The 16976-nt window shown below is 41.1% G+C and overlaps 1 protein-coding gene across 1 annotated transcript in view; it reads right to left on the bottom strand.

The window, feature by feature from the left end:
* Nucleotides 1–6311: 6311 nt before the first annotated feature.
* Nucleotides 6312–16976, bottom strand: part of efna2a (ephrin-A2a) — a 79861-nt gene continuing 69196 nt past the window's right edge. Inside the window, exons 2-4 of the mRNA XM_085342958.1 lie at nt 13015–13307; nt 7959–8024; nt 6312–6436 (exon numbers count right to left, since the gene is read on the bottom strand). Of these exons, the coding sequence (XP_085199084.1) occupies nt 6312–6436; nt 7959–8024; nt 13015–13307 (484 nt within the window). The remainder of the gene's footprint in view (nt 6437–7958; nt 8025–13014; nt 13308–16976) is intronic.

Raw genomic sequence — 16976 nt, 5'->3', positions numbered from 1 at the left:
AATGATTTGAGGCACGGCATGCATTATTTCTCTCCCTATAGGTTTAACAATCTAAAACTGAAAAAGTAGTCTAGTTCTCAGGTAGTCAACTTTACATGAAAAGTTGACTTAAATATAACTGTTAAACTACTTGTGTTTTTTGTCTGTGTTTATCTTTCAGCTGCTGTATACTGATTTAACAAAATCACGAGATAATACAACTTGTGTGAAGTTACTTGGCTTTCAATTTTTCTTTCTTGCTAATCAATTTTCTTTGTGGCTTTACTGTGCATCAAACTGCGACTCATAGAGAAGTGAGCGTTCCGTCAGCACTGAACGCAACACTTAATGATGCGCGTGTCCTGTCATATGACTCCAGAGGAAAAAGAGGAAGAAGAAAAAAAGCGCTGCTCATTTTCCCCACATGAGTGCAGCATTTACCCTTCACCTGGACCTCCCCCCCTCGCCCCCCCTCTTCTGGGTATTTTACATGAAGACAGACTGTTGGATATTTTTCATAGTGTTTCTAAGCGATGCTCTGAAATCCGAGCCTCTAGCAAAGAATCTGCTGTGTAATTCCCCAAGTTTTATGGTTTAAACCACAAAAGCCTTTTGAAGGTGACTGCAAAGACACCGGGCAGAGTGCCAGCCACAATATCAGCTGACAGTGTCTAAAAGGCAAGTTTTATTTTTCTCTCTAACTGGAGCTAAATATTTTCCCTGTTGGGTCACCTATAGCTAAATATGTACAAGCTGAAAAGCCTGTTATAGCTCCAAATTTGCACAAGGGAGGCTCCAACGTTGCCCTCACCAAACTGGCCATGGTGCCTGAATGATTCTTAGCTCTCTCTGCCCATGTATCTTTTATAGAGTCTACATAGCATGCATTATTCAGCAATAACACACGGCCCATCTGGACTCCTGCAAATGTGTTTGTGCATGTGTCTATGTAAGGGTGTTGGGGTCCATAGTTAACTTTCTTGCTGTGCCATTTCACCATTTCACGCCACATCCAACAGTGCCTGAAGAGCTGAAATTATTTCTTCTGTAATTACAACTAAGGTATAATGTGTGTGTGTGTGTGTGTGCGCGCGCACGCGCGTGTGTGTGTAAGAGAGAGAGAGGAAGGTAAGGGCAAAGAATAGAAAGAGAAATATATTAGGTGAATGTGTAATAGTGACTGCAGATGGCACATTGAGGAACAAGCTCTTTCATCATCCTGTTCCTCATTAATAGAGATGGGAGTGCTGCCCTAATTCCATAATTCCTAAATCATGCTAGTTAGTTGAGTATGAGGAGACAAAAATACAAGGGAGAGAGGAGAATAGATTAGCCTATACCCTAATAATGTGTTTGAGAGCGCAAGGAAGCATCAGAAGAGGAGATGAAGGGGGAAAGGGAAAGAGGGGGGGAGAAAAATGGAGATCGCCATCTGTATTTCCTCGGTTGCTTTTTGATTGTTGCCAAAACTAACATCATATAGGCCAAGTTTATTCTCGCCAACTATTGTCCCATGTGTATGGCAGCCAGTGAAAATAGATAAAATAATCAAGTGATTAATTAGATCTGGAAGAGAATACATGGGGATATAAAAGAGCGTGTCTGAGTATGTGTGTCAGTGACATAGCCCTGATTTCTTGTTTCTCGTGATTTCAAGGAGCACATCTGTTCATTTCTGGCGCCGCTCCAGTTGGATCGTACATCCATCTTTCCTCACACAAGGACCGAGACGTGGGAATGTTTCAAGGCCTTGCTTGATCGGGCTTAATTTAACATTAGGCTAATTCCGCTGATACCTGATACTTGTCAGGACAACGAATTGGCTGACCAAGCGTGCATCTCAATATTCAGAGATAATTTCATTCCCTCGTCTCCTTTTCACTGCAGTCTACTCTTTCTCCATTTGAATTGAGCTCTCATGTGAAGCAATTTGAAGGAAACTAGAGACATCGATAGCCATTAGCCCGCTTTGCACAGGAGGGCCAAACATGGAAAGCCAAAGCTCATCTATTATTCATGTGCCTCAGTTTTCCCCCAAAACAACATTTCTGATATTCTTTTTACATCTCGTTGCCAAAAGCGACAAGTCAGTAGTTTCAAATAACGCTTTTAAAACAAAGCTGATGAGTGTTTCAAGCTAGCACTAGCCCTTACAAACCCCAAAAGGGAAAAGTGCCCATTGTCTGTCTGGCTGTTTATGTCCGGATATGGGGAAAACCTAACAAGCTTAAGTGAACATTTCATTTTGACTTATTAAACATTAAACTTTCTTGTTAGATCAGTCCAGCTGCAGAGACAGTGGAATGGTCACAATCTTCCTCCTCCAACCAGCATTACATCCATGTTTGTTCAGACTTGACCTTTGACCTTTCATACTCAAATGTTTATGCTTTTAGACATTTGTCAGTGTGTGAATTCTCGATTTATAGGTTAAAAGGTCTGGGAAGGGGTACAAAATAAATGTAGGGTAATAAATTGATGAATTCTACAACAATTGTTTTTTAAGTTAGAAAACTAATTCTCATTGATTTACTTTTTGCTTTCTTTTAAACAGTTTAACAGTTAACGCTTACTTAAATGACAGCTTGTGTAAAGGGAAAATCATCATCAATGTTGGTGAAAATTAAAACAAGTCGTAAACAAACGGCTCAAAGTTTCCACTCAATTCCGGCTTATAATGTTATAGAATTTAAAGACAGTCTAAAAATAGAAGTAAAATATTAAGACACACTGTTGTGAAATATTAAGGATTTGAGATAACCCCCTACTGAGATAAACAGCTGAAGACAGTTGCTCAGATGCCATAAAACCAGTGCAGAAGAAGACATCATAAACAGATGATGCAATTAAAACGAGCAAATTTCAAGTGAATTTTGTTTGTTTCATGTATTATTTCTTTAATCTATTTTAATGTAATTTAACTCCTTCTTGAGCCACCTATCTGAACATTTACCCACTGCAAGTGTTGGTCTTGTTTAAAGCTTGAGTGTAATATTTCAGCTTCAGTTTGCATTCTCATTCATTTCCACCTTTAAAAGAAAGAAGGCAAGTGCACAAAAATGAACTTAGAGATACTTGAAATCTATCTGGACACAGCTTTGTGCATAGAGGAGGTCTTTCATCTGTCTTTTGCAAAATCAGAAATCTAGTGGAGTATTTTCCTTCTAAATGCAGTTTAGACCATGGGCATACAGTAAAGTGCAAGTGCAGTCAGTACATGAGATCTCCTTTTATGCTCGTTTCTAGCTCAATGTTTTTATTCTGGGACTATGGTAGTGTGAATAATTTAAAGTTCAAAATAATTTATCTTATACTAAGCTACTGTGAAGCCACTTATTTCATCCACTGCCTGAAACGAGCTCTTCTCTCTGAAAGACCACCCCGCTTGAAGAAAGCTTTCTCCCGATTGGCTGCCCCTCCCAAACAAAAGGTTTTAAAAGCAGGTCTTCGAAGCTCTTATTGTCATAGCCAGATCTGAGTACCTTAAATGATCATTTGAATGATTTCCCCTCTCTACTCATATAGAGCCACGAGTAGAAAAAGCCTGAACTGACCACCAACCATTGCTACAGCATTTACAATTACAAATTGCGTAATAGGTCAACTTCGAAGACACTGCTTGGTTATTAGCACTTGCAGGCCACCCTTCTTGAAATCTGATGGAAACAGAAGAGGAAAGGCTATCAAGTTATTCACTCTCCTTGTTGTCAGCAGTTCAGATTAGCTGTCACATCACTGAGGGAGAAACAGCTGAAGATTGGAGAGGGTGATTTCATCTGAATAATTTCATGCTTTGACTGGCAGAGCTCACTGCTCACCGTCCCACAGCTTTGATGTCAGAGGAAGATAGACTGGGCAAAATAAAGACCCAGGTGCAGTCTAATATACGAATACAATCATCAGCACTTTGGAGGAAGAAAACAAAAAACAAACAAAGTTAATTCACATTTCCACTGAAGAAATTCCACTCACTTGGCTTGATTTCCGAGTAGACAAAAAGACAATCTTTATTTGTGTGTTTCTCTCCTTGCTCTGACTTCTGTGTTTACTTTTGACTGACTTTAATGACTGAGGTCAGCGTCCACAAGAACACAACAAACAGAAAAGGAGACAAACTCATACATGACGCTCAGCCCCGGAGGCATCCTACCACTACCAACCATGGATCACAAACCAGAGAAGAAGAAGAACAATAGAAGGACAGCATCAGTGGAATAGAAGAAGAGAAGACACATTTTTTTAATCTTCCACAGGCTATACCCCATCACTGCTTTCCACACAGGAGTAATTAACAGTGATTTTAAATGCTACAAAAATAAGATGAAGTTGGGAAAGAAGTGCTTCCCCTTGTTTGTGTTTTCTTGTGTGTGTGTGTGTGTATGTGGTGTGTGATTGTACATGTGTGTATGTTCATGCCATGTCTTTGTAAATGTCTAGATCTGCATTCGCTCTTCTACATGTCTTTACGTGTGTATATCTGTACATGGGTCATCGTGTGTATGCAGGTGTGTGTTCACAGTGCTTACTCATTATGTTCACTTCCCAACATTAAAGAGGTCTCAGTCCCATCATACACACATGCTTTCTCTCCCCCCCTCCCTCCTCTCTTCGCTCTCTCTTTGTGCTGTTCCCTTTATAGTCATGACCATGAATGCTCCCACCATCTCAGAGGAACAGTCTCGTTATCAAAGACTAAACATGTGTATGTGAATGTGTGTGTGCGTGCGTATACACCCATATGTGTTATTTAGTGATGCTACCACACACTTACACACGCACACACACACACACACATCTCGCCTCATTTGCCACAGTCTATGCGCTTCCCTTATTGGTTTAACCCTCAGACCCAGGACCAGCTTCAGTCAGTGTTTACGTCCATTGTGATCTGGCCTGGGCTCTGAGGGCTGATTTCCAGTCAGTTTCACCCTGTGGGTCCATTTATCTCCGGGCCCAAGCTAATCCATCAACGACTGAAAGCCAGACAGGAGAAACCGTGTGAGGAGAGAGGTTAAATTTTCCTTTTGATGTCTGAAAAAGTCTCAGGGAGAGCAAAGGAGCGGCAGCAGGGTGTTTCTGATTTTCCCCATGAAAAAATATATCATCATTAGAAACAAGATTGATCTGAAGGTTTCACAGTGGTCATGCAACTTAAGTGTCGCCTCCTTTTCTCACCTGTCCTCCGTTCATCCTTACTTCACCCCCCGCCCCAACTCCCACATGTCATCTTTTCAAATCCCTGACTCTTTCATCCTGCCAGTCTGAGAGAAGGTACTGTAAGTGACCACAGTCATAATAATACAGAAAGACAAAGAGGTGGGTGACCAGTGGTACATTCATACATGAGAAAATCATGGTTCCAAAAGTCACCCGACCCATTCAACATTAGACAGTGCTGAAGATGCCTGTGCTGGCCAGGCTGTGATAAATGCTTTGTTTAGAAACACGAATAAGACAGAACACATCCCACCTGAAGATCTACATCTCATCGAACCTACCCCGAACACCCCCACACCCTCCCAATGAAACAGGCTATGGTTATACTTGTCATTTAAATGAGTTATCTGAGTCTCTTCTAAAACTGCATGAGTTTTGTATCACATTGCAGTGACTCTACACTGGATCTGAAAATATCAACACGTGTAATATTACATTTCCCATATGGACGTATTCATGTAAATCTGTGCTCATATTGTTTCCCCCTTTCTTTTCTGCACAGCCTGAGCCACTGTGCTCCTCTCCTCTATGCAATTGCTCTTATTGTTGTTGCAGCTGGAATTGGTCCACATAGCATAGAATTCCAATTACAATGCAAGCTTGGCCACTTCCAATTCTTGGTTTGAGGATTGGATAGCAATGTGAGCAAAATTCAATTTTTGTGCATCCAGGCCTATCGCTTAATGCATTCTGCCGTGATTGCATGATTGGAATTGCCCCAGAACGACAAGTTTAATCATAGCCATGGCGATATCTACCCCATCAGTGGCCAAGAGTCAATAGTCAAATCAAAAGGACCCTCTGATATGAGTGCAGAGGCATTTCTCTTGTGTTTTTCAGCTGAGAGGTGCTTTTCCACCTGGAATTCAGGGACCAGAGATAAACGACAACTTCCCAGACAGCTTAAGACCCAGCCCTCTTAGTCAGGCCTGTGAAGGGTGTCCGTGGCTGGGCCATAAAGGATGCTGGCAGTGGGGGTGGTTGGTGGTTGTATTGAGGTGGCGGTGGGAGCGGAACGGAGACAGAGGGCTTCCCTGAGGGGTGGTGGATTGAGAGGGACAGCCAGCCCAGCCCATTATCCCTGGGCGGGAGCTCCATGAAGAAGGAGAGAAGGGTCACAGCCAGTAGAAGAGTCCCAAGAAGAGTGAGGCCAGAGCAGCTAAGAGGGTCATGCACCCTGCCCTCCAGCTTGAACTTCCATCAGTCAGGAAAGGCTCCGGAGAATCATATCCCGACCCATCTGAAACAAAGAAATGAGAAAGAGAAAAAAAACGACAAAACATCTGAACTGAGAGAGGACGCACAGACAAAGACAAAACAATCTAAAACACAGCAAATGAACGAGGGGGTGGATTTAGCCAAAGAAAAATGGTAGACAAGTGAAACGATTACGGTTGGGGAGAGGTGGAAAGCAAGCAGCAAAGCACAAAACTCTCATCCTTTAACAGCTAAGGAGCGGCAAAGGAGGAAGAGGAAAAGAAGACGACGGCAACTGAGCTCTGCAGGGGGTTTAACCAACCTAATTACAGTTTAATCACAGAGACTCAGAATCTGGAGCAGCTGACACACAGACACACTCACAAAGACACACACACTCACACACATGTACAACTGCTCAGAGCTCAATCGAATGACAACATTTCACAGAAAAGATGGAAGCTGCAATGTCAGACACATTGCTTTAACAGCAACTCAAAGAGGAGCTGGAGCAACGACAGAATGTACATTGTTTCAGTAATTATGAAGGAGGAGAGAATTTCCTTTTCCCTTAGCGAGATATGGAATGATCTGAACCTGGAAAGCTGTGTAAGCTGACTCTCTTTTATGAAGCTCTTCAAAGCCATGTCATTATCCAGGGAGACGTGTAACTACCCAGGTTTGATTCCTTGGTGGGGTTTAGGCTGGGGGAGGGGGATAAAAATCCACATTCGTAGACATACAGGTAGATTTTCAAGATAACGCAAGTATAATGTAATGCTTGCCATACTCTGATCCCCATGTACGCAAGGCTTCTCTTGAGTTATTTTTAAAGAGCGCTATCATTGGACAGCATGGCTCACTAGTGTCAGCACTGCGCTCTGCCTATGAGGAAGCACTTATCAAAGGTGTGTGTTTTAGCAAGCTGCACAGTGACGTGGCAAGCAAGTCATCCCTCATCTTCTCATCATCTGCCTTGTCAACTTTAAAAACAAACCTGAAACATTAGGAAAACTTTAAATCTTTAAATTAAACTTCTACTGCATGCAGCTGGTTTATTATTAGATTGCTTTCTGTTTCCTATGAGTGATTCAAGCAAGTCTGATGATGCTGAGGCTTGGTAACATTCTTAGAGAGCACTTTCAGCCGGCTCTGTTCTCTTTCTACAAGGACAGAAGGTCTCCCTCACACCCAGTGTGATGTGATGTGATTTGATGTGAAGTGCGTATGCCACTTTTTGCTTATGTGTGTGTGTATGTGGGTGCACTCTTCTCTGTGCCTGTAAGTGTGTGCTTGCGTCTGCGCACGGTCGTGTGCGCTCGCATGTGTGAATGTGTCAGTATGCGGGCGCGCGCGTGTGTTTTTTCAGCGTGCGTGTCTGTGGGTAAAGGTGTTAAAGTGTTGCCTGGCCGGTCTGTGAATCAGAGCGAGGTCTGTTGCCGGGGCATTCTATCAGACTTCTTATTCCCCCTAATTTTACTTTGATAGCCAATCTGGACCTCTGTGTGTATATGTCATTGTGTGTTTGTGAGTGAGCATGTGTGTGTAGATAGAGCGTGACTTACCTGGAGGTCTGACATACACTTTCAGCTTTAGACATGCCCGCCCCACATGGTTTGGGTGAGGAGATGCTGTGAGAAGAGACATTGAAAGTGGAGATTAGTTTAGAGATAACGTGATTTTTGCTGCTGATTGCAAACCAAATACATTTAATAACCAAATATAAAACAAGATTATTTTGTGTTTATGTGAACCAAAAGTAGATTTGACAGAATTTTTTCATTTTTAATAACTGATATATTGCAAGCCAGTAAGAACCAACAGTATTGTGTGAAAGTCATGAGATACTTTAAAGCTCTTTAGACTTTGCTTCCAAGGAGCCAAACTTTCTTAGAAGTTTTAGAAGTTGTCACGAGCCATAGTTCTCCAGAGGGGCGTACTGTGAAGCGTGATCAATGGCTTAGTGAGCTATGTTGAGGTTAAAGCCAGAGTTTTCAGTGTCACGAAAGTGGCTGTCTTTTTACTTGGCTAAATCATTGTAGTATCTTGTGCTGGGGTATGTTCAGAGTTTTGGTTTTAAATTGGCCACGTTTTCACTGATTCTCGTGTTTACAGCATTCTTTATGTGCAATTGAGATTCTCGGCTGGTGGCATACATTTTATATTTGCAAGTTGTTAAGTCTTACCCTACTAAAATCAATGAATGAAGCACAAACTGTGCATTGCCTAATGCAGAAAATGTAAAAAAAAATTCTTGATTGCAAAAAATTGTAAAAGTCTCTTTTACACTGCTGGAACTGGAGCTACTAGAACACAGAACACACACTAAAAATACCTGTTCAATCAGTACAATTAAATCACTTTGATTTGCAGATAAACTTTCCTTTATTAGGCTATAGGACAGTAACTTTGATGATGACCTCCCCTTTAACCTAAATCACGAGGTTTGATACCTCTCTATATATACACAAATACAGATGTGGTTTGAGGACCATAGATATAAACTGAAACTTAAAGGGCTCATGCAACGATAAATTAAAATGCTTATTTTACTGCTCTGTGAAATAAATCCAAAGATGGCTTTACTTAGCATTAGTCTTTTCTCTTATTTGTAGCAGTATTGTGTTGAAAAAGCGTCACAGGACATGTGAAACAGAGAACGGCTTAGTTGATAACCACTGGTGTGATCTCCAATGGATGAATGCAAAGAAAGCCCGGCTGTGTTGAATTTCATTTGTAGTAAACCCCACGAAAAGTTCAAAAGACCTTTAAAAAGGCTTTCAGTTTTTTCTTTGGACATGTTTTTTTCCCACTTATTTTTCAGTCCTTGTACCTGAGCATTTTCAGAGGAATTTTTATTTTTAAGCCACTTAATACTGAGCAATGAATTATTTAGGCATTAAAAAGTCACCTAACTCGAGGAACAAACCAGAGATGTTGTGTCTACACATAAAAGATAACTTAGCAAAAAAAAAATTCAATTTGTATCTTTATGCACTTTGTAACTAGCAGCCTGTATCAAAAACACATCTTTTGTTCATAATTTCTTTAGCCGAGTCTACAAAAAAATACCAAAGATAGCACGGTTCATGTTTGCAACAGCAAGGTGGTTCCTGCAGAGCTATTATCAAAACCTTGGTATGCAGCGTGCCCTTAAAAACTTTAATTTAACTGAATATGTCAGATGACATAAAAATGTATCCAAAAGATAAAATTTTTCAGTTAACATGTTAAACATTTGTCACAATTTAGCATTAATCCAGTAATTAATTAATTAACTGTTTTGCAGTTGCAGTGTTTAGAAGTTTAAGCAAGTGCAGAGTTTCATATATTATGTCCTCATACTATATGCTCCCATAAACACACTAAGCACGTTAGGCAATGTAAACAAGTTTGTAAGGGATCACTGAAATTCATTCACACTCACATTCCTAAGGGAAATAACTGACTCTCAAATCAACCTGGCTTGAATGTCTTTGGAATGGGGAAGGAAATCCATGCAAATTCCCCACAGTCGCAGGTCTATCTTGCCGTGAGGTAACAGTGCAAACCACTGAGCCAGCTTGCTGCCCAGATTGAATGCCAAAAAAAAAAGAAAAAGAAAAAAATGTTAAAAAGTTAGTGTGATTCAAACTTCAAAGTAGAGTAAATGAAATTGAATCTGGGTTTTTAGTCCCACCTCGCTCCAATGTGAAATAGAGCTGGAGACCCTAAAGGAGATTGTGTCCAAGTCTCTGACCAGTCAGACATGCTGACGAGCACAGCCACCCACACACATACGCAGATGTGTAAAAGAATGTGCTCACGCACAGTTGGTTGCAGAAGTGTGCGTGGAGACCTACTGGCCTTCTCCCTTGAGGAAGCCACAACCCAGTAGTGACCCCATAGAGAATCATGTTTGAGATCCACAGTGCACAGGAAATAAATCTGACCCCTCATTTGCCCTCTCCTCCCTCTTTTTTAGCCCACGACTCCTCCCTCCATCTTTCTCTCTGACCTTCACCTCCTTTACCCTGTAAGGCCTTACCTATAGGCCACTTCCTATCCATCAATTTTTTTCAGATTATCTCCCTGCACTACTTGTAGTGGGCAGAAGAACTTGGGCCTAGCATTAAGGCTTGTCCTAGTGGACGTTTCTGTTTTGGCTTGACTGAAAAAGGCAAAATGGCTAGAAAGGTTTTTTTCCCTCTTCTTTTACCCCCAACAATTTTCACCTGTGTCATTTTTAAAAGTCACACCAATTCACCCAGTGACTCATTTTCCCAGAACATCCACAATCTAAAGTCTCCTAAAAACCCATTGAAAACCACTCAGCCTCATCAGATGACAGCTGGGAGAAGCAAGGGGTGGAGCTGACCTGTCAACATGTCAGCCCCATGACAAATACACACACCAGTGTGCACTCACAGGGATGCACTCTCATGGATGTGACCACAAATGCCAATCAAATATGTGCTTCACAAGTATGTTCAGAGAGGACGCACACAATAAGGCACTTAGCGGAAAGGCCGGGTGGTTAAAACGGTCGGCACGTTGTCGTTCCACATCAGTACTGACCTGTGCATGAGTGTGTTTAATGTGAGCATGTGAGTGACGGTGAGAGGCAAGAATGTGTGTTAGCCTGCCAGTCAAGATGATGGACATGGCCTTTCACGGACTCACAATCGCTTGACAACTGACCCCCATGACACCAGGCCTCCCCCCGCAGCACACACACACACACACACACACACACACACACACACACACACACACACACACACACACACACAGATATATATTGAAACACATTCACAAGCATTCTAGTCATGTGGAACACACACTATCCCTAGGGGTCCCGTGAGCACAATACCATAGTCAGCAACTAACTAGAGGGGCCCAAACCATCCCTACATGAGACTGAAAACAGAAGAATGTGTGCTTGTGTGTATGTGTGCCAACTGGGAAAAGTGCATCGGGACATCGGGTGGCTGTTATCGTTGCCTCTTCAGCTCCCTGACTCTCGCCTGCTGTGTCTTTGTGGTTGTGCAGACAACAGACTTGGGTAAATATTTGTAGATGACAACTAGCATTTAAAAAAAGTTTCTTTACCTACAAATAGTCTTAAATGCAAACTTTTCAGTAATGCAAAAGTGTTGTATCTTCGCATTGCGCATTTGTTTTTATATTAATTGTATTGCAAAACCAGTTACTGTTGCTGCATGAGAAATAAAACCTGAAAAACTAAACCTGTTTCAGAATCTGCCTATCTATATCTAACTTTTTTTCTTTGCTTAAAGTCTCCTTGTACTCTCAGAATGAAGACAATATCACTGTAAAATGAGAATCACTATCCAAGGACAAAAAAACTCCCTCTATAACCTGACCTGAAACTGGTGCTACAGGACCTTCTTCCCATTATGAGTCATGGTGAGAATGCTCCATCTCCTGCTAAAAAGGTCAAGGTCAGTTTTTCAGCCAACTGTGCAGCGATAATGTAAGGAGAAATGAAGAGACCGTCAGGCTGCATACTGGCAGAATTCCACGCAGTAAAAAAAAAAATCTTTTGGACAAAATAAGATTTTTCTTAAGAGAATCTCAAAGGTCAAGTCAGAAAAAAAAGAATAGGATGACTTTCCTGAGTCGTTATAGCTATCTGCTGGCAAACTGAATCCTGCAAGAGCAAAGTATTTTCTCTAACACTGCTGACTGACATGTACTTATTAAAAATTAAACTGATCAAAAACGAATGATGAGTTTACATAACTCATCAAATGACTGTATGGTCATTTGAGACTGACAAAGAAAAATAAAATCAGCCAACCAAACAAATGAAAGCCAAAAAAAAAAAAAAAAAAAAAAGCATAAAACAGCATACATAGTTTTTTCAATTGCTTTTGGTGTCCTTGTCATTGTGCGCTCTGTGAAAAACACGTTTCATCCCAGGTGGTTTGGATACTAAAACAGACAACTGCAGCTCCTACAGCATAAAAAGGAAAAGTGGTGCTTTCCTGTGTTTGAACATTGACAGTAAAGCTTCCCAAAGTCAATTTAATGTTGCTTTTCTGTGATTACCAACTGATTTTGCACTAAACAGTCCGGATGCGGTAAATCCATCCCACACTGAGAAGTTGAAAACAATGTTTAAGAGTAATTTGAAGCTACTATATGTCCCACGCCTGCTGGGGGAATGATAGCTTTGTTCAAAAAAGTAGTCTCAGGGGGGTAATACTAATACATCACTTGTTGAAGTGAGGAGAAACATCAATAGAGCTAATATAAAAATGATTACAAACTACGCCTGCTGACATTTTTACCACTTTGCCGAGCACACCACTTATGATCTCGACAGAAGCAGCGAGATGCGCTAAGAAATAAAGTGAGGGAGGAGTGAGAGGGGCGAAGGTGTATTTGTGCGGGCTGTGTTTGAGAACTCTCTCAATCAGCTTCTGTTGATTGCATATTTATATATTGTTTACAAATGCAAATTGAGCAGGAGCGTGGATACCATGCAAACAGACACACACACACACACACACACACACACACACACACACACACACACAGATAACAAACATCTTTACCTGCACACACAATTTCCCCAAACACAGAGAAACACACTCTACTTGGCTGATAACCTACAGATATAGTAGTACTCGTGTCCAGGCCTGAACTCAAAGCCCAGGGAGAAAGGAGTGAAGAGCTGGAACTTCTCTGAGAAGCGCAGGGGCCCATCGGGACCGGTGGGACGGTTGCACTCCCAGCGCTTAAAGCCACGCATCCTGTGCTGGCAGGAAGTGTAGCCCTCATGGTTGACCATGAATAGGATGTAGCGCTCCATGCGTCCGTGGGATGGAGGCCCCTCGTAGTATGGACAATAGATGTCTAGATAGTCATTGATGTTCACTGCCACCCTGTACTCTCCATGCCAGAACCTGTAAGACACAGAAAAAAGGAAACATTCTTCATGAATAAAAAATAAGCGAACAGACTCAGGGATCTGCGCAGAATCTGTGAGGAGCTGTGCTTTCTGTGGTAAAATGAGACCGTGGAAGACTTACGTTTTAAGAAAAATCTTTATATTCCTGAAAAACAATCGATATTTACTACAATTTCTGTATGACTGCACAGCACAAAGGAAACTATCTGCCTAGCGTAGTCATCCGGTGCAATGTAACCATATGAAATTGTGCGATTGTTGGAACATTTTTGTGTTTCCACATCTTCAGAGGCAAATCAAAGGTCGCAGAACAACACTCCTTAGAGTTTCCATATATTGCTCAAGGACACTGAAACTGCTTTTCTGATTTAAACCACCTGAGTCAGTGAAAAGAAAAAAAAATCCTAGAGGGCATTTAAAAAAACAAACAAAACAATATATTGTTAAAGCCAGAAAAATCAATGATGATCCCTCTGGTTATGCCAGTTTAGCAACCAATTTTATTTTAATAAAGCTCGGTAAACTACAATTTATGGGAATTCGAGGCATGTTTCAAATACAGGTTTTTTTTTTTCCAGTCGGCGTGCTTGAATGAACCTTGTGGTATGATACTTAAGAGAAGTAGGTCATCGTGGTAGAGAGCACACATTGCTGTTGTAGGTGTCCACTTAGTTCAGCAAGCATGCAGATCAGTGAGGTTGGCATCATGAACCGAAACAAGTTATTAAAGAAAAAAAAACTATTGGTATTAAAACGCTCATCCTGGAGTTTCTACACTGCGGCAGTCCCTTATAATATTCATAGAATGCAGGTGATATGGAAACGCATGAGATGCTGGCCCCTTCATCCTTTTTCAGCAACCTCTGCTAGTCACTTTTAATACATTAAAAACATATGGCTGCATATTTTCCCTTTATAATACAGGCTCTATTTATGTTTATATTTTGGTGCCAGTGCTGTTTATAAGAGAACTGAACTTCTGTTTACAATCTTGAAGTCAGTGAAGTGAAACAGTCTCTCTTTAAAGGATGAGGCTGGAGATACTCTATATTTTTGTTATTGTCAACAAATGCAGATGAGGACTAAAACCAACAGCGTGCAGCCTGCCTCTCTACACTTCTGGATTTCCCTGCCTTGTTTTTCTATAGACATACATTTCAAATAATGCACGGTGTGTTTATAATGAATCGTTTGCATTTGTTGGAGGCTATTTTTTTGTTTGCTGATTAATAAACATGGCAACTGGTGCTGATTGCTCTGGGATGTTTATATCAGCAGGACAGAGTATATGTTGACTCAGTAGTTAAGTTAAACAGGCAATGAGTTAAGTTGAGTTAAGTTAAATTAAAATAAAATGTAATGTATTGTTTCCTGTAGGAAATTGCATTTAATTCCTTTCTATTAGTAGCCAATACCTTATGAAAGAGCACAGCAGATGTGTTTTAAAAAGCAGGGCAAAAATGAGCTCTGTAGAGTAAAAGTATAAACATCTTTTCAGTAAACCATCTAACATTTCGATGCATTTTTAAATAGTCAGTGCAATATCCATTTTATTCTTTGTGGTCAAGTAAACCTGTCGATGTCTGCAACCGCCACATCCTCCGGTGTTTTTCATTACCTTCACTATCATCACCACAGCTACAATCAATTCAATTCCAAATGTACCACCTCAAGTACATTTAAAATTCATTACACCGCGTTATCAAATCTTGTATGTCGAAGCTCGGTAAATTTGAGACGCAGGAAAATGTCTTCAATCAAATAAGCATAGCCTAAACAAAACCAAGCTGTCGTGCAATCTAGTTGTCACAGACAGCACGCACACAGGCGGCTTGGGCTTTTTAAACAAATTCATCATTTTCTCCCTCACCTTGGCAGTAATTGATTGCCTAGAATGAAGACATTTTGGTCTAAGCACTCTTGGTTAGTGGGATATTTAGCTTTGGGACAAATTATCCCTATAACGGCAGTCCTATCTCTCTCCCAGAGGGCAAATCAGGAAGTGAGTTAGATGTGAAATGAGCGTCTTCATGCTTCGGTGCCCTATCAGAGTGCGTTTTGCAGCTTCTAAAGGGATCCTTGAACAGATCATTTAGAGGCATTGATCCACCAGGGAGCTCCTCTTGGCTCTCTCTGCTCCCAATCAACTCTTATTAACAACTAAAGGGGGAAGGCAGAGGGAGAAACAGAGGGAGAGATGTATAGAATGAGAATAAAAAGCCTGAAAGCAAAGAACAGAAGGGGTGAAATAGAGAGAAAAAAAGGTGGGGGAGGAAGGGAAATATGTGCAAAGCTAGAACAATAGAGAAGAAAAAGCAGAGAGAGGAGGGCGACAATCAAATATGGGGTAATGAGATTGCATGAAATTAGTTTAGAATAAAGCTGAAAAATGAGGAAAGAAAAAGCAGAAGAGGAGATGGAGGCCAGATGGAAGAAGAGCAGATGGAAGAGGAGTTTTCTATATTTCATTTCAATTTATATGACTATGGTTTTTCATCTGAGACAAATGTGCTTTGCCTATTGATTGTGCGCTGATACATTTATGGATGACTACCACTTGAGCATTAGTACATTGGATATGCAGCAAAGTACGGATGTGTGTGTGTTCATGCAGGCAAGCATGTGTGTGTGTGTGTGTGTGTGGCCGGTTAAATGGTAGCATGGCAAAGTGGGTCTCACTCGGTGAGGATGCTCAATCCAAGAAAGGGCTAATGTGCCAGGATACATTAGGTTGTATCAGTGCCCTGCCCTGCTCCTGTGACACTGTCTGCATTCCTAATTTGCCGAGGCGAGCCGAAACCGTGTGTGCAGGTGAGTGGGTGAACGTGCAGGTGTGCCACTGCACTGTGAGCTGTTAAAAAGCGCATGTTGGTGTGTGTCACAGTTTGTGTGTCCCGTGTCTTCCACTCTCAGGCTGAGTGTCATTTGGAATTAAACACACACACTGCACTAGCCAAAAAAGACATGGGAATGCACTCACATATAAGACACGGCTCTTTGAGAAAGAGCTGTGTGTGTGTGTGTGTCTGTGTGTTATTGGTGTTTTTAATGGGATGTCTGTGCGTATATTTCAAAGCTGTGAAAGCAGTGATATAACAGTATTGTGCAACATTATATTTAAAGAACTCATAATAAAAGCTGACATTATGAAGCTTCATAAATGTTTCTATTTATGATGTAATTTATTTGCAACTTAAGTCTTGAAAATTACATTTCGCTGAACATCAGGGCTTTAATTTCTTAGTGTTATTAGCTCATAGTCAGAGCACTGTAACATCATTGTTACATTTGCAATAGAACAGTCTTTTAAACACACTTCATCTCTATAAGCGGGCATCTTCTTGTCCCTTATTGGCAAAATCTGCCAAGAAGAGCTTTATTATGAAATGTTTTGTGGTTTCTAATTGTTGTTTAAGTACCATTGCGCACCCACGTTTGAGCAAGCCTAGGTTGCATGCAGGTAAACTGTTGGACAAACCGACAAACAACACATAGTCATTTCCCAAATATCTAGGTGCAGCTTGAGTCCCGAATATTAACACCCAAATGGTTCAGTGGTTCAGGTTTAGAGGCTTAAACCTCTTTAAATATAGTCATTTCTGCTTTTTTGAAGGGTGCGCCATCAGTTGTGACATCTCTTCGGCACCGTTGTGGCTTGTGCCTC

Source organism: Diplotaxodon limnothrissa, linkage group LG19 (assembly GCF_057381915.1).
Source record: "Diplotaxodon limnothrissa isolate DT_005_m linkage group LG19, D_limnothrissa_male_GT1.1, whole genome shotgun sequence".
Taxonomy (NCBI): domain Eukaryota; kingdom Metazoa; phylum Chordata; class Actinopteri; order Cichliformes; family Cichlidae; genus Diplotaxodon; species Diplotaxodon limnothrissa.
This window is presented reverse-complemented; position numbering and strand designations above follow the sequence as displayed.